The sequence below is a fragment of the Uloborus diversus genome, chromosome 5 (genome assembly GCF_026930045.1).
Source record: "Uloborus diversus isolate 005 chromosome 5, Udiv.v.3.1, whole genome shotgun sequence".
NCBI lineage: Eukaryota > Metazoa > Arthropoda > Arachnida > Araneae > Uloboridae > Uloborus > Uloborus diversus.
This window is the reverse complement of record NC_072735.1, coordinates 88,484,057-88,503,505: the sequence shown is the minus strand read 5'-3', so window position 1 is coordinate 88,503,505 and position 19,449 is coordinate 88,484,057. Positions and strand designations below refer to the sequence as shown.

The window sequence follows — 19,449 nt, the reverse complement described above, 5'->3', positions numbered from 1 at the left end:
CATGATTAATATAATTTATATTTCTTGTTAGCATTCCTTTAGCATCAATTTCATAATATTTGTTTCAAAAAATACAAATTGAAATCTCCCTCCCCCCCATTCTCGTACTGAAGCGCTGTTTTCGAAACCCGGTAAAACTGGTGGCCACCAAGTTTTTTGAGTCTAGTTGCCATTCGCCACTTGAAAATTTTCTGAATCTTGAGGTGTACATTCTAGAGGAGTTGTAACAGAGCTGAGGGCCAAAGACAATGAGTTATTTATCAACATGATATTGGTTCCCCCCCCCCCCTCCCCCGAGGAAATAAAAACAAAATCATCCTTTCCCATTGTCAGAGCTGTGACAGAATCACAAGCATTCTTTTAATTCAGACAAGACGTTGAAAGTGCCAATTTTTTAATATAGTTTTTTTATTTTGATATTTAAGGTTATGTAATTTTGCTATGTTGTTCATATTTAAGTATTGTGTTTCATATTCAAGTAATATTCATTTTTATTCAATAGCATTATTGGGATCAAAGCTACTTTTGAAAAAAGACGTTAGATAGAACTGTATTGTTCTAGATTAAGAATTAAAAGAGGAAGAGCAAAGCTTAAGACAAATAAAAAGTAGTGTGATTCTATGATTTTTCTTAAGTTTTGAGTTTTAAATCATATAGTGGTAAAACAGTCACTATGTGCTGTCTACAGTTGTAGCGAGCCTAACCTGCAGAGTTCTGTCCAAGATTTTTCACAAAGTCCGTTTTTTTGGGAAAAATCAAATAATTTTGTAAAAACGAAATTTCAGAATTTCAATGGCGCGAATACTGCATTACTGAAACTTAAAGTTGAGTGTTTTCCTCTTTTCTGTTGAGAATATTATTATTGAGTGTCTTTCTTGTATTGGGGGGGGGGGGGGCAGGCAGGCGACATCGCTCTCTGGGAGATGTGCACACCTCAAGTATCAATATTTATTCACCATTCACTTTGTGGTAAATTTTTGTAGAAATGTTATATGTTTTGTATTTCGACACAGCAAAAAATAAAATTACACCATCGATTCAGCATTTTAATTTTTGACTCATACTAGAAAATGGAATTTCGCTTTAAATACTTTAAATAAGCATTGCAACAAAAATAAAGAGACTTTTCATTTATTTGTATCGTAATAAAGCGAGGTTAACTTGAAACAAGAATAAAATATGATTCTCATATCAGATGTAAAAAGATTGCATTTTTCAAAAGGTAGGCATCTAAAGAAAACTAGTATGTTGTGGCCATCACGGAACTTTTTTCTAAATCTTTCTTATAATTCTGATCCCTCCCCATGCTTGACAAGGAAACAATATTCCCAACAAAAACAAAATTACGCATGCAAAAACTTGACGACCATTCCAATGTCTGAATTATCGCAAAAGCAAAGCAAAGAGTGAAAATTGAAAGTTATTTTAAAAGCCTTGTTTGAATAAATTACAAAAATTTTATTTGTTAACAAACTAAGATGGCAACAGTTAAAAATTTTAAATCAATCATTGAGATAATATTTACGATCATTTCCATACAATGAAAATCATGAGCTAGTTTTATTCGCAAAAAAAAAAAAAAAAAAAAAATCAGCTCCTTTTGTAGCGATTGGTGCCAAAATTGAACCAACACCTGTTTACATGTGGATTCACATTTATTCCAAATTTCATCCAGAACGTAGCATTACTTCTTGAGATATTTCACTCACAATATAAAAAAAGGACGTTCGATTGCGCCACCCCCTTTTCAGCTGTTGAAACCAAAATTGAATCAGCTCTTATACCCTCTAAGGGTCTAAGGGCTACTTGTTCATAAATTTTTGTTTTATTCCGTTCATTATTTCTTGAGATACAGCCAGGGGTCTGTCCAGGATTTTTCACAGGATCCATTTTTTGTGAAAAATCAAATAATTTTGTGAAAAATGAATTAATTTTGTGAAAAATCAAATAATTTCAGGAAAATTTTTTTGTTAAAACGTAATTTTAGAATTTAGAGGTGGCACAAACTGCATTATTTAGACTTAAAGTTGAGTGTTTTCCTCTTCTATATTGAGAATATCATTTTAGGATGTTTATCTACTATTTAAGGGGGGGGGGGGCGGGCGCATCACTCTTTTTAGTATTAATATTTAGCTACCATTCCACATTATCAGGGCCGGAATTAGGGGAGGGCAGGTGAGGCTACTGCCCCGTGGCCTCCACAACAAAGGGGTATAATAATACACTATAAAATTTTTACAAAATATCCTAGCTTTCACGGGTCAGCAAATTTTACGTTTTTTCTCCCAGACTTTTTTTTTTTTTTTGGTATTTCTACAAAGAATGCTTTCACAAAAATAATATTATTGATATATCAGAAAGCCCTGATTGCAAGTATCCATTTACTATCAATTTTTTATGTCATCGAGCATTTCAGTGGCAATACATTTTTTTAAATTCATTTAATTTGTAATTTGTACCTATGAGTTAAAAAGAAATCAAGTAAGTAAAAAAATCCGAAAAATGGTTAACTTTGCAGGTCATCCTAACAGCTTCTTGCTTCTTGAGCTCCAAAATTAAAAAATTATTTGACGAAATGACTTGAATGGAAATTTTTTTTTAATGAAAAATATCGGATATATGCATATATATCAAAATTTTCGGATGTATATCGAAGTATCTGATATTTTCGAAAATATGATGATCTTTTCGCACCCTGATTAAGGGCCTCCACTCGTTCGTTGCCCCGGGGCCTCCACAGTTCCAAATCTGTCCCTGCACCATTATGTTAAATTATACTAGAAGTATTTCTGTACAGCATTTAAAATAATTGTAACAAAAAATAAATAAAATAAATGAATAAATAAAATTCAGACAAGGGTTCAGCATTTAACTTTTTAACCCAAGACACTCTTTAAAAGCACAAAATTTCTTTTAAAACTTATAAATTCTGTGATTTAAACAAAAATAAAAATAGATTTTATTTGTTTACCTCTTAACAAAGCTTACTAAACATCAAAGATTCGAAAAATTGAATTCCCATAGCGGATGCAAAGAGATCGCAATCAAAGTGAAGGCATCAAAAGTATAAAAACGGCTTGTAAAAGAAATATTTTTCCTAAAATTATTTTAAAATTGCATTTTAGAGTCCTATGATAAACATATCATTGATATCTGTAGACACAGTTGAAGCAAAAAGGGAGAAAAAAAATAAAAATTAAACCATCCATTCAGCATTTTAATTTTTGACTCACAAAAGAAAATGGAATTTTGCTTTAAAAACTTGAAATGAGCATTCTAAAAAAAATGAAGAGCTTTCCATTGATTTGCATCTTAATAAAGTGAAGTTAGCTTGAAAAAAGAACAAAATATGATTCTCATATCGGATGTTAAAAGATTTTCATTTTTTTAAATGTAGACATTTAAAGAAAAAAAACAGTAAGTAAAAGAGTTTATCTAAAATTAATTATTCTTGTTAGCATCGAAAAATCAAACCCATATAGTTTTCTTTCAAAATAACTGTTAAACATCGCACCCGCACCATAAAAACGCAAATATTGACAAGCTGGTAAAGTGATGAGAATATTTTCTGATCAAGTCATTATAAAGGTTTAACGCCAGACGCTGAGTGGCGATAATTTTGAAGTTGGTAACCCTATCTGAAGCGATCATACTTTTCTCCCACCCTTACTAGTATCCCTTTGCAGTTCCAAGTTCATTTTGCTGATATATATTATTATTATTATTGTTTATTAAATCATGAGCAGTGCCTTTTCAAAAAAGTTTACAACAACACTGCTGCTAATTAGCTATGATAAAACAAACAAAATTATTGAAAACTAAACTTATTTTCAGCTGTTAATTGCTTTCCAAGAAACAAACAACAAGCATTATACTCATTTGGCAATAGCAATTATTTATCCCTTGCAGGAGCATCATAAGAGTGCAGATTTTTTTTTCTTTGCAAAATGAGTAGACTTTGTATAAGTTGATCCTTCTGATTTGACTTTAAAAAAGGTCCCAAAAATTATGTATTTTATACATGGAAATATGCGTTACTTTGCTTTCATGTTTGCTCTTTCAATAAACAATTTGTGAAAGATCCGTTCTTGTTTATCAGAATTTTGTGAAAGGTCCGTTTTGGTGGATCCTGATTTTGTGAAAGGTCCGTTTTGGTTGATCGGATTTTTGTGAAGGGTCCATTAACCGACCCAAATATCCTCTGACCAGACCCCTGACAGCTGTCACAATTTACGACAAAAAACGTTCTATAGCTCAACCCCCGTTTGAGCTATTGGCACCAAAATTGAGTCAGCACCTGTTCCTGTCAGGGGCAACATTCGAACCAAATTTTGTTTGATTCTGCCTGTTACTTTCTGGTAATGGCAGGCACAATAACTCAAGAAACTTCCCATTGCTCTTGGCGCCAAAAACCATTAGGCACAAGTTCACACAATCACAGACTTTAAATACACATAATTTTAATTTGGTTTCATTAAAAGCTACAAAAAAAAAATTCTGTTGTATAGTTTGGTGTTATTTATGCAAGCAAAAATTTGGGTTTAGATTGCTTGATTACAAAAAGTAACAAGACATTAAAACTGCCTGTTACGGATGTAACTCGGAGAACAGCAAAATGTATACTTTGTCATACAATTGCCAATATTCCTGTGAATTATTCATAGATTTCTAAAATTTTCTTTTATATACTTGTTTTAGAGATTTCAATCTTTCTAAAACCATAAAGTTTTTATAGATATTGTTTGTAAAATTTATGGTAAAAATTAATATATTTGTTACGGACCTAACAAAGTTATGGACATAACGTGTTTGATATGCTGATTGTACAAAGCAAATAAAAGCTTAGATATACTAATAATTTTTGTTGAGAGAATGCAATGGTATAAATCAGGGCTCTCCAACCTACGGCCCGCGAACAGATTTTGTCCGGCCCGCAGGAAGTTTACGACCATTTTTTTTTTCCGAAACAGAGACAGTCTCATTTGAAATATAATTGAGACATTATTTTTAATTACAAATAATTATTTAAATTCCTTTTACCATTAATTTAAATCATTTTTTAGTCATTTTTTACCCTTAAATGGGAAAGTGAATTCCCAACCCCTTAAAAAATCTATCTAAAAAAGAAGATGGTTTTCGCTCAGATTGGCTTTTTTATTTGCTAATATCACGAGCGGTTTGGCTCGTTTTTCTAAATTTTTATCTGTCAATCCTGGTGTAGAAATGTAAATTGATGTTTCACACGCCGTACAAAGTGTGTAATGATCGTAGATAGTGTCTTTTATTTTTAGTGTTATTTAGTATTACAATGACTTCTTTTAAAAAACGGAAAGTTGAGTGCCGTACTTTTAATAAACAGTGGACACGCGATTATTTTATGATCGACAAAAATAATAAAGCATTGTGTTTTATTTTCAAAGAGATTGTCGTTGTTGTGAAAGAATTTAATGTCCGTAGACCTTATGATACAAAACACGAGGAAATTTTACAATTTAACTGGTAAACTACGAGAGGATAAAATTGCTTCTTTGAAAAATTCCCTTTCAAAACTCACAAAACAAATCTTTACCAAGCAATATCAACAAAACGAACCTGTGTAAAAGCCAGTTTCAAAATCAGCCAAATAAATATATATGTGTGTGTTCGCAATGTATAGGTGGAGGGGGGGGGGGACAATAAATAGATCATCTGAGCTAAAATATTGTTGGACCGGCCCGCCTCGTCACCAAAAATTTATAATGTGGCCCTCGAGTGAAAAAGTTTGGAGACCTCCAACACATTATTTTGACTTTAAGATATACCTTAATAGTTCTCAAAGATTTGGGGAGGTAGGGGGCAGGGCTTCCTGCATATACCACCAATGTAAATAAATATGTAAAAAATAAATTGGTGCATCATGAGAAGTAAAATTATCCAAGAGGAAATTAAGAAAAACAAAAGTGGAATTATTCAGTTACAAATAAATTTTTCAAATTTTTAACATGAACATGGAGGGAGGGGGGGGGACTTCTAGAATAGCTGGGGCAGCATTTTAGCATTCTCTTTGGGGGGTCGAGTTTCTTAAATATGTATTGCAACAGTGCGGTTCCAAACACACATTAGCTAAGAGGAAGTGGTCATAAAATCGGTTTAATATGAATAAAAATTTGTGTTTAGAAACAATTAAAATTTTTATTCACTTGAAAAAAGATATCATACAAAACATCTTGATACTAAAGTTTTTATAACTTTTGGGTTTTATTTTTACTTCAAAAATAATTCTCTAACCTCCTGAGACATAAAAAAACTTTCTCTACTAGCTGAGCTGATTGGAATATTTAAAAAATAATTGAAGTAATAAAGTTATGTATGAAAACACTTTTTATATCTTGCTCTTCAAAATCACCCAGGCAACTTCAAAAATTGTGAGGGGCTTAATTTTTCATCATTGAATAATCTAGTTTTGTCGGTGCTCTCAGCTTCAATGAGATGTCATCCGCCTCCAGTTCTGTTATTCACGATTCCAGACTGATAATGAGTCCATAACAAGAACAAAACTGCAGTCTCTGGATGTGATAACCGGTCTGTCGGTATATTGCTTGTAATTTTTCTTGCCTCATGCTAAAAATTTTACTCATAATTGAAACATTTTATTTTTTGTTTTCAAAATCCAATCCAGATAATATAGAGCCAACCATACTAAAAAAATAATTATCATCAAATCTTGTGTTAATCGAAACTGAATCTATTACTTCATACAAATATTAAAAAATCAATGTTTTACTTCACATCATCATGTGGATTTTTGTCACTTTTGAAGAGCACTTTGTGTCACTCCAAGATTGCATAATTATAGAGCCTCATAAAAGGTATTCGTTGATATGTTTTTTTTAATTCAATAACCACATGCATTTTTAAGAAGTTTCTGTGAAAGCATATAATGCATGAGCAGTTGAAACGTGTTTCTAGCAAAAGAAAGCGATGAACACTCATTAAATAAATATACACTTAAAAAACATCAGCATAAAAGTGAATGTAAAATATCAAGGAATTTTCTTGTAAAAATCCATGCAGCCACACCACTTTGCACGAGCCTCTCATATTGGACATACCACCGATACACTGGACACACAAGTATGAAATATTTAGCCTATATGAGGAAATGTCTTTTTCAGTCAAAATTAACCATGGTTCTCCATCAGTTTTCTATGTTCTAAAAAGGTCGGAAAATACTTCATGAATTTTCTAAGTCATCATCCAAATAACGAAAAGCACTTTTTCTAGTCTGGGAATGTGTCGAGTTTCTTCAAATAGTTACTGAAAACCAGTGCGTTTTTTAATGAACATTTATTACCGACTTCCCTAAATTGAATTCACCCATTTTCTATCATTCTGCTCAAAAAATTTGGGGGTGCGACTGCCCCCTCTTGACCCCCTGTCTGCCGCCCCTGTACTTCTACCCTGGGAATACTTCTACAGTTTGAGTTTTCGATGATTTTTTCTATCTCTCAACCAACATATTAACTGTCAAATTTCTTTTAAAGTTTAACAGTTGCCTTTGATTTCGATCTCCTTTTTAATAGAATTCGCACGTTTTTGCCAAAGGTGGAAAAAAACGGTCGAAACTGACATCAGAAAAATGTATTTTGGCCAACATTTGCCTTACAGCCTAAGTAATCTAAATCTTGCTTCAAAACTAAATGTGCTTTATCTGAGGATCATGTAGCTAGTTTAGTATTTTTAACTCTAATCTAATTATGCTTTTTAATTTAAGTTCTAAAACTATAAAATATTCAATGCATCAATGAAACAGTAATCTAAATATTAAATTTTGTGGAGAGTAAATAACAATAAAGTAACTCAGTAACTTTGTTTTAAACTATTAAATAACAGGACAAATTCTTATCTCTAAGTTTTTAAATAAGAAGTATTATCAATTTGGCTATGCTTTCAGAATGATAGAAGTTTGAAGAGAAAAACTATAATTAATATATGTAATACAGTAGAAGACCGTTATAACGCCGACCTATATAACGCAATTCTCTATAAAACGCACAACTTTTCAGAAGTAAACAATATGTTTTGAAGTTTAAAAAATCCCTCTGTTTTGCTTTGCAAGCACTAAAATTGTAAGGAAAATCAAATTTTGAAATAGTTTCTCATCTTTCCATCTTAATTCAAAACTTTTAAGAGAAAATTAGTACTTCAGGGTTCGTACGGATCATGGAAATCCTGGAAAGTCATGGAAAAAAAATAACAAAATTTCAGACCTGGAAAAGTCATGGAAAATTGAAATTTTCATTGAAAGTCATGGAAATTTATTTCAAGCCATGGAAAAATTTCCTGGACAAAGAGAAAGGAAGAGTAGCTAAAGGAGCATTAGAAATTTTGAGTGATTTAACAGTATAGCACAAAAAAGCTATTAAAAGTGGAAAATTGAACAATCCAAAAATCAAATCTGAATTTTGAAATCTCATTGCATCTACTTCTGTCGCAGCCATTTTTTGCGATGTGATTTTCCTGCCTGAACATCACTTATTTTGAATTTTCTGTTATTTTCAACACTTCTTATGTTTCATATTCTGTAGTAGCAAAATCTCATGTTCTTAGTTTTGCCACGCCCACTCAAAAAAAAAAAAAAGCAGTTCAATTGTATGCAAGTTCGATTCCATCACTCGTAAGGACTTTATTATTATATTTATTAGAGTTTATCTTAATTTATTAAATGTTTTAGAAAATAAAGATCTTACGTCAGGCGACAGAATACAGAAAAAGAGGAATTCTAATGCTCTAAACCAGTAGTGCTCAATATACGGCACGCAAAACTAATCCATGCGACCCACTGCTATGTTCAATGTCGGGAATTAAACGTGTTCCTGAATTTCTGAACCTATTAATTTATATGGATTTGAAAGTATGCAAATTTGAAAACAAAACAAATATACTTTTGAATCAGAAGATTGATTCATTACTGAATGGTTTTTTCAAAAAAGATCTGGTTTAGAAACATAAAGAACTAAACTATGTGGCTTTACTTCAAAGAACCAAAATACTGTCAAGTTACGTGGATGATTAAAGGCACTGTTGATACCAAAAGGTAACTTTTGGAGGAAATTTATTGAAACTTAGTGATGACTCAATCAACCTTATCCCATTCAATATCATTCTGTCTGTTTAAAAAAAATATCAGACATTTTAGCATCATCATATTCGCTTCACTGCATTTTTGATTTACTTAAATTTATATGATGAAGACAAATAAGAATAGTTTAGTTTTTTAAGTGTGCACTTATATTTTTTAAATTACGAGTAAGTGCTTCAATGAGGCTGTGGCATTCATATAGATGTTTTGCTAATGCTCATTTCCAAATATTGCCAAGTTTGAGATTAAATAGTGCTATTCTCTTCGTGTAACAAGGTCATGAAAATTTTCATTGAAGTCATGAAAAAGTCTTGGAAAAGTCATGGAATTTTTTCATCCAAATAGAGTATGAACCCTGGTACTTACAGTAAAGAGAAAATACCAGATGGCTCTTGAAAATGCAGTTGTTATGCAAACCATGAACCAACAAAAGTGCAGGATGATGCACTTTCTTTTGATTGTGAAACATATTTATTTGCGAATAACTAATTGTAATATTGGTGCTTTAATACTCATTGCAGATAAAACTCATTCTGAAGTGCTAATATATGATATATTCTGAATATTAGTTTCAAAATTTGTGAAATGATCTATATAACGCAAAAACCTGTATAACGCAAAAGCTCTGGTCCCAAGGTGTGCGTTATAACGGTCTTCTACTGTATAAATTTTTGAAAAAAAAAAAAAAAAACTTTATTAATTAAAATTATGCACAAAATGCTTTGGATTTCATCATGTTAAATGATCGAGTAATTTTCACAAAAATCTACTTGGAGAGCACTATTTTTTTGTGTCACATATATATATATATATATATATATATATATATATATATATATATATATATATATATATATATATATATTTAACTCTTCAAATAAAGTGCATTGATGAAGCAAAGTTTGAGAAATTAAGGAACCCTCTAGAATATTTTTATGCAAGATATTAAGCATTAATTGCTAATCTAGAATTATGAACACCAATTGAATTTATTGCATGATTTGGAGGATAAGAAATCTTACCTTGAGAGGAACACATGTTGTCGCCTCAGAGCAACAGTAGGATATCTTAGTGTTATTCCTGAGATTAGATGTCTTAATGTTGCTCTGAGGCGACGATGTGTATTTCAATAATTTTTTAAAAATAAGATTAAATATCCACTAATATTTACAAAAATTTAAACATCAGAGTATCAGAAAGTTTTGTTATATCATATTACATGTCATACACTATATTTTCATCGCCCATCCTGTACTTTTTTTCTTTTTAATTAGAAATATACATGTGTTACAGGCGTAACATACTGCTTTTTGTTACGTCCGTAACAAAAATGTTAAGTCTGTAACGCCATTTTTTAAAAACTAAAGAACTTCTAAGGTTTTAAACTATGATAAACAATTACTCTGATGAATTGCTAAAAGGACAAAAAAGGATTTCTTTTAATTTTGACTTTTAGGAAGTAACGACAACTTTTGCTAAATTTTTGTTACAGACGTAACATTGAACTTCATTTTTCTAAAATTTAAATTGTCTAATTTTATTTTGTAAAAAATTTAAAATAAATGCATGTTATTATAGTATTATGTTAATAGTTTAAACTATACTGCAATTAATTTTGTTTATTTTTATTTTGCTATTTGAAATAAGCGTCTGAAATTGTGGTATTTTTTTCTGATTGTTTTGAAGACTTGACTATCATACTTCCTACTAGGAAAAGAAATTGTTATTTAATTTTTATTAAAAAAGCAATGCAATACAGTCGTGTCCCGACTTATGCAAGGGATGCGTTCAAAGACTCCTCGTGTAAGTCGAAATATCTCGTTGTGGAAAAATATAAGTATACAATTTTTTAAGAAGCATACCAAATTCTTTTAGACACTTGTCGACACCCCTCAAACTGCTTTAAAGCATTCCTCAACTATACACTAGTTTCTTACTTAAAAAACTGAACTTTTATTGTATTTAAAAAATAAAAAACTGTTTTATTCAACATGAAATACTTTAAGATGCACAAAATAAATGATCAATTGGAAGGAAAGACATAAAATAGAACAACATGATATGTTATGTAGTAATAATAAAATGCTGCACTATAATAGTACTGTACAGTAGATACAGTAACAATATTTATGAGCTAAAAAATGAAAATAACAATGATTTATGCTCTATGGTCAGATTGTTATTCTTATCTAATAAATTTTTACTTCCTTTTGCAAAAAAGGAAATTGTATTTGGGAAAAGATTTTCACTCAAAAATTGACTTTAATTTCTATTGTACTCACCCCCGAATGAATATTGAGTTTTTTTTTTCGACTCGACCACACGTGGATAAGTGCATAAGAACATATAGACACGAAATATCCATAATGACGATTCCTGAATTAATTACAACAAATTTTCTTGTGACATCTGTATGTGTGTATATGCGTATGTATCTCATAACTCAAGAACGGTAAGTCCTAGAAAGTTGAAATTTGGTACGTAGACTCTTAGCGGGATCAAGTTGTGCATCTCCCCTTTTGGTTGCATTCGGGTGTTTCTAAAGGGGTCTTTAGTCCCTTTTTGGGGGGAAATCATTGTTAATTTTGATATAAACTCAAGTGGTGTTATAATTTGGCGGACACTTGGCGATATATCACCAGTCTTTTGGTCGCCAACTTGGCGATAAATTTGGCGATTTTTTTTTTTTTTTGAATTTGTTTCAATTTGGCCACTGTTGGTGATATTTAGAGAGTAAACTATTGAATCACATGAAAATTGCCAGTAATGGGGAAATGACATTAAATTGGAGAAAAAGCAAGTCATTGATGCATACATCAGCTTGTTTAAATACTGTTGCTTCAGCTTTTCATTTATAACGTTTCAATTTATGGCAACAACCCCACTTTCTGATCTCTTTATTCCACAATAAAAAAGCAGCTTCCATTTTCATAATATTTACTTTGATAGACTACTCTGCAAGCTTCAATATTGAAGCTAAGTTCTGAACTTTTACAGATATCTTTTTGTTTTGACTTTTAACTGTACGTATGAAAGATTCATTCATACCTATTGTCGCGCTACCTTTGACTTTTTGCAGTTGTTCAAGCATATCGAGAATCTTAGCCTTTTTTTTAGTCAGAAATTTTCTTTTTCTTCCCATCTTTACAAACTTTAGGTGAAGGTGATATTATATTTCATCAACTTTCATATTTAGAATGAAAAAATAAATAACTGAAAGAAGGTTATTTGTTGCATTAACAACTCGATGCGTCGACGTCGACTAATTTGGTGTAGGAACTTTACCTGTCAGTGATGCTTTTAGGGATGTAATAACACTCACAAAATTAATATTTAATTGCCAATAACAAAGCCGATACTTCCTTTCTAAACAATTCGTGTTCTCGACGAAAAACTCGCGTTAGCTCTAAAATTCGTTCATTGTGAAAAATTCGCATTATAGCCATTTTGCGTAAGTCGAATCGCGTTGTAGTGGGAGTCGACTGTATTCTGAAAATACACATTTCAAGATTTACAATGATGTATAATATAGCAGCATAATTGCAACATGAAATTTTGACCTACTGGTTTCACTTTTAGTGGAATTGCTTCAAAATAGGAATCAAAACTTTTTGTTATTGCAGTCATTAGGATAGTTTGTTTAAAAACTCAAAATAAGGTCTCTTATTTATTATGCAAAAATGAAATTTTAATTCTTCATTTTATTTATTTATTTTTTTCTTTTTAACAGGTCAAGCCTTCTGACGCTACTGCTCAGTTTTTTGCAGCTGGGAGTGAAGTTGGAATAAATGTAAGCTTTCCTTTCGCTTGTTTGTTTTGAATATTTAAACTTTTAACTTATCTCTGAAACTTGTTAGATTATCTCGTAAACTTATACATAGTTACTGTTGAGGCTGAATGCAATAATCAGAGATAGAGAATGTAGAGGATACATCTTTTACTGAAAAATTAAGTTTTATAAGTTCAAAAATGCGAGAAGCGCTGATTTTTCAGAGCTGCCAACAGTGGAAAAATCAAATATTTTTAAAATACTATAAAAAAGAACTGCACAGATACACTTACAATTAAACCAAAATAATCATTGTAAACTGTATAAAACTGGAAACATCCACTTGCTTTATCCAAAACGCCGCGTGTTTGACATTTAGCCACAAAACAACCGAAGATCTCTTTTGCCACCATAGTCCGGCGGCATAACGAGAATGCATTTTGAGGTAAAAGCAATTTCTTTTCTTATATATGTTTTGGGGTCATCAAGGAGCTTATTTAGCCATAATGGCATTTGCTACGTCATTTGGATTGTTTTTTACAGGTCTTAAAGTGTCTCATCCAGTGGCACAGTCAAGTCATTCTTAGTGGCTTTTCACATCAAAAAAAAAAAAGTCGCCCGGCTCATCAAATGACGGCATGTGCGTTATTTGTGTTGTGCAAAAAAGCCTTTGCAGAGAATATAAAAATCAATGAGAGGACAGTCTGAAAGCTACAGATGAAAACGATTGATAGCTATTCAGAAAAGAGGAAAGTTCAGTTCTATTCTTGTCAACTCATCCTGGAAATTTCAAACTCTACGTGCAAGTTCATTCGAATTTAAAGTGGATGTTCTTCTCCCTTGATCGGACGAGCTACGCTCTCACTGTGAACATGCTGTCTTCGAAGGATCGTCTACCTCATATCTATTCCAAATTTTGCAAAGGAAATTTCATGGTAAGGAAGACAGACCTGCCAACTCTCCCGTTTTTCACGGGAGACTCCCGTTTTTTACTCCATTCTCCCGGTTGTTCGTTTGAGTATCCATTGCTCCCGTTTTTTTTATTCTTTTCGGGTTTTTTTCTTTTTTTTAAAATTAAACTTAATTTTCTTCCTTAAAATAGTTACTCACAGCCCTAATAGATGGCGTTGCTACCGGTTAGTTAATCACGTGACAGCTTATGATCACTTGCTCCAATCAACTGCTTAGAATGGTAATGGATGCGGTAACCGGTTCATCATAGAACGCTGCGGTTAGTAACCGGTTACTTACCGGTCGACCGGTGAGGCTCGTCGAACGCAAGGTGAGCGGCAAACATCCGATGGGTGCGTTCGGAGTTTCGACCGAAATGCTTCCGGAGATGGTGTTTTGGTTAACTTCGCATTTCCACTTTTATCTCACGCATGCGCCGTTGCTGTTTTCGCGGTATCGTTCAGTTTTCAGACACATGCTAACTGCGCTGCGTGTTTTCATCTTGCTACTTGATCTACAGCGTGCGTTGTAGTTTAACATTCATCTTTAGCGATGTCTGAAAAAAAAGAAATATCTACAAACTTATAAGAGCGATTATACGAGTGAATTCTCTTTCATAAAAAAATCAAATAAATACTTGTTATAACAGTGTTTTTTACTTATTATAGCATCGTTTAAAATCTCCCTTTTTCTCCCTTAAAGCTTTGACTGGATCTCCCGTTTTTTCTTTTCATAAGGTTGGAAAGTCTGGGAAGACAAGAACGGTATTTTCGGGAATGTCAATTGACGGTCTGCTATGCTCAGCGAGATGGTTGCAGGACCCGAAGTTTCACGACTAATTCATAAATTCAGTAATATTCTTAAATAAGACCAGCAGAGGTGAGAGAAGCACTCACCATGAAATTTCTGATGCAAAACAACTTCATTCATCAACAGCGTTGAGGGTATGATTGATATTCTGAATGAAATAAGCAACCTGTTCTTAGAACCAAGTGATGACCTCATGACTTTGGACTCACGATTACTTGTAAATTCTGAAACAGCATCCAATTGGCACGGTATGAAAATACTTGGCCCATCTCAAACAAATAAGTTTTTTCAAAAAAGACTCATTGATTGATCCATTTCTATTGACACACCAATACAGAAAAACAAGTTGGCAGTATTTAACAGCGTTTTAGTGAAGTCCTAATCTGAGAAAAAGGGACAGTTTGCTGCCATATAAAAGACTGCAGAGTTTTTTGCAGGCTCTTTTACATTGCTTGTCAAGTACGTCATGGGAATTAGGATGCCTTTTCCAGTCCCGATTATCATATTTACCCTCCATCATTTTATGAAAACGTCGAATTTTGATTTGGAAAGAAAGCTGATATTTCCGCTGTTTGTAGCCTGACGAAGACAACACAAAGCAGCAATCTCAGAATTTCTATATGGTGGTGGTGGATGGAGCAGCAACTGTCAATGACCTTCGCCCAGAGTCGAGAAGCATGTTTTCTGACTATGAAATGAAATTCGTTGCTTATTTGAACAGTCCACATTTCGATAAGGCACAGAGAATGGATGTAGCATTTGATGAGTACATACCTGCTTCTCTAAAATCTGCATTAATATTGAAAAGGTTCTCATCGCCGAAAATGAAGGTTACAGAACAAGTTCTTAAAAACTGATCTGAATTTTTGAGAAATGACTCAATTAAGCAGGAACTATTTGAATGCATGGAGGATCTTTCAGCACAATCAATTTTCAACAAAAGTTGTTATTGTCACTCGTCACAGGTCCTTTGTAATGGTGATTTTGATTTGACAGGCTTAATGCCTTACTCAGACGCTGACAATAGAATGCTGTTCCATGTGCACATAGTGCATCTCATGGTTACACCCAAGTTTTCATCAGGACAGTAGACAATGAAGTTAGACCTCTGCGCTTCTGCAAAACCTCAAGGGTTCAGCTGCTGTGGATTAGGTTAGACACTGGAAAATCGCACCGAATCTTCGATATCTGCGCCATAGAGCTGGGACTTGGTACGGAAAAGTGTGCCGGACTTATGGCTTTACACGCTTTTGCAGGTTATGACTCAACCTCGTCTTGCAGAAACAAAGAAAAACCAGCTTTGGCAGCATGGCAAGCCTTATCTGCAGTCAACGACGTGTTTAAATCTTTTTCACCCCTTACTCCAGAAGAGGTACTGTATATTGTATATGGGCTGGAAAAGTGCGTCATAAAACTATACGGTAGATGCAGTGAAGAGGATAAAGTCAACTTCTCACGGGAAAACATTGTACTGTTCTCAAAGGAAAATTGAAAACATTCCCCCAACTCAGAACGCACTAATAATTATGCTCTTCGGACTTCGCTTCAAGAAGGGCATATATTGAAGAAGCGTCTAGAAGTAACTCCAGTCTTCCTTACCCTCAAGAGTATGGTTGAATAAAATCTAGTGAATGGCTGCAACTTGGAAGATACACCTATATTTTCTTTTCCTTTCGTTTAACTTTATATTAACTTTAACGTTTTACTGTAATAATACAACCAAAATCAAATTTTCAGGTTGAATGGAGTTCTATTCTGCTTCTGAAGCCTGTCGGGAAATAATCGCAAGACCAAGTGTAGTAACTGTCGATGCCGATGTGGAAAAGCTGGTCTCCCTTGCACTTCGTGCAAATGTTCTTGTGAAAATGATGAGACTTGCTGAGATATGTCCCACTAACGTTTAAACTCTGCTTTTGAAAAAAAAAACACCTAATTGATCACAATTTAAAACGTCTTTGCCTGATATTCGGTTATTTTTGAAAAAGTTTAGTAGAAGATTATTAGTGCTATATTTTGAGACACATTTTCAGGAACCAAATTTTTTAGTGCCTTTCTATTGCTGCTTTTGATCAAACCCAGTGGCATGACAGCTCATGGGTGCCAAGGCCTACTTTGCTCATCTCAATCTTCCTGACCAAGGGCTCTGGGGTGCTAGGCATATGTTCCGATTAGATGGTCAGCCAAACTCGGAACCCCCATTGTTTAGTTCCCAAGCACACTTGGTACTCGCTGCTTTTAACAATATTTATTATAAGGCGACAGGATATGTGGAATTACACACATTATTGTCTGAAATACATCTGTTTAACAAATTAGCTAAGGTAAGACCTATCCGCGGGTAAGATGAAACTTTGAGATGTTATAAAAAACAATCCAAATGGCTTAGCAAATGCCTCCTTGGCTAAAAATGATCCTTAATGACCCTAAAACATAAGTTTTAAAAAAAATTGCTTTTACCTCAAAATGCACAATCTTTTCCTTATGCCTCTGAACTATTAGTCCTGTTCACTTTTGGTTACTTTTCTTAGAAATTAGTTTTCACTTTTTTCTTCATAGAGCCTGTTCCAAAAATGTATAGGCACAGGCATAAAATACAATTCATCATAAAAGTAAGAATGGAGGGATTTTTGTTTCTTATGTGTATAATAATAAATAGTACATGAAACACAAGTTAGGGTTAATTTATGTGAAAAAATATCATAAGTTGAATTTGTTTAGAAAAGCAGAAAATAGAGTATCCCATAAATTTTTTAATTTATATACAGTTGGCTCTCTGTTTAACGACGCTCCATTTAACGACTTTCCCTATTTAACGACGGCTTTTCACGGTCCCAGATGGTCCACTATTATGTTAAAAGCATTCTATTTAATGACGCTTTCTTCTTAAGGACGATTTTTAGTGGTCCCTTGAAAGTCGTTAAACAGAGAGCCTACTGTAGTATATTAAAGATTCAGGTACAGTTACAAATGTGAATATGAAATTGCGTTTCCAACACCTCTAATTACTTAACACGTGGTTTTCCATCTAAAGTACCAAGTTTTGTGTTACATTATGGGGAGTGGTTCATACCAAGTCTTCCGTATCACTGCTTTTAGGTCCTGGGTTGAAACATATTGGCTCCCATTTTCTTATAATTTTCTTGCTAGATGTTCCCTCCGTTTTCCATTGTATTTAAGTCTGTACTTAGGGATGACCAATTCATGACATTGGTATTATTCATGTGTGGTGAACCATACATTTGTTAACTAGAAAATAATTACAAAAATTAGGCAACCTCAATTTGTTAAACAATTTTCAAAAAATCAAATTTGAACCGATTTCATATCACAGATTAGAATTTAACTTGTCCACATGAAAGAGATGGGAAAAATACTTTAATTATTATACTTTATGATGGGAAAAATACTTTGACAAAATATTATGAGGTCAGCTTGGGATATAGATTTAGTGAAGAATATCAAAGGTTTTTTTTTTTTTTTTAACTTTTAACACGGCTAATATTTAATTTAAAAAAAAAAATGCATACAAAAAGCAGTTTTGCCTCAATGCTTTTGGTTTTGTAATTCTTGTTGACAGACTTAATTTAAAAAAAAAAATCTTAGATGGCTACCAATTACTGAGATTTTTGTAAATATTCAGAGATCTTGTAGTGTGCTGACTATCAAACCACAATAGTTCTTTACTTTTGATTATTAAGCACAGTAATGCAGCTAGTGGTGGTTTGGTGAAGGGGGGGTCACCTCCACAGTCCATGGTTTTGCATAGATTGCCAATAGGCATGTTACATGTAAAAGGACTGTTGCATGTCCAAAAGGTAAACAATGACGGTGCTAATGATTACACATATTTCTTCTGGATGATAATTAAATTGTATAATTTGAGTTTTAATACTCCAGTTAAGGCTTATTGGAATTTGCAAATATGTATTGTAGGGCTGGGCAATGTAGGAATTTCTACATTGTGTTGCATCTCCAACTTTACATCGCGATGTTGGACTGCATCACAATGTTTTTTTCTTAAGAGCTTATAACTGCTAGTTTAAGTTTTACGTAATGTATCCAAGATGAAAAAATATAAATTACCCCCGATACTGCAAACATTCGAACATCAGCAATAAATTGTCAAAAAAAAAAGTTGAAAGTGCAAGAATAAATATTACAGACATGTGTTTTGAGATTACAATGAACCAATTTTTTCAATGCAAAAAGATGTGAGCTCATGGAAACAGTCTCATCTGCTTGTATTCCCTGTGGCAGAATTTTATTTTACTTTCTGCGACAAATTTTTTTCGGCAAGAATGCTCCGTGAAGTGAAAAATGAAGTAATGGACAAACTGAAGTGCAATTCATTTCAAAAGTGAAAAATTTATTTATGTATTAAAAAATTTCGCACAACTTCTTGTTTAAGTAAAATTATTTATGCACAAACGAAAAGCATTAAAGCTCAGTATCAGGGCTTCTAACAGATTTTCAGTTTTCGCTCGAGAAAAAAAGTGACCTTGATCTAAATCTATATGGGTAACAATATTAACACCATAGTAACAGCAATTGGTAAGTGGAGGGGAAAAATCAAATCTAACCAAAAGCAAGGTAAATTATTATGCTACTTTATGTAATGCTAATTTAAATTATTATGTTAAATTATAGGGTGATTGCTGAAACAGAGATTCCACTCTCATATTTAAGTTTTCAGTCTTAATCTTTTAGCACTTATCAGTATCAGTAGTTCTAAACAGGGCTGTGGAGTCGGAGTCGAAGTCAGACTGATTTTGTGGTAAAGGAGTCAGAGTCATTCGGA

At 32.9% G+C, this 19,449-nt stretch overlaps 1 protein-coding gene across 2 annotated transcripts in view; it reads left to right on the top strand.

Annotated features, from left to right (window-relative positions):
* Window positions 1-19,449, top strand: part of LOC129223414 (SUMO-activating enzyme subunit 1-like) — a 71,319-nt gene that overhangs the window by 14,414 nt on the left and 37,456 nt on the right. For both annotated transcript variants that reach the window (XM_054858009.1, XM_054858010.1), the window contains one exon: window positions 12,852-12,911. In XM_054858009.1, the coding sequence (XP_054713984.1) occupies window positions 12,852-12,911 (60 nt within the window). The remainder of the gene's footprint in view (window positions 1-12,851; window positions 12,912-19,449) is intronic.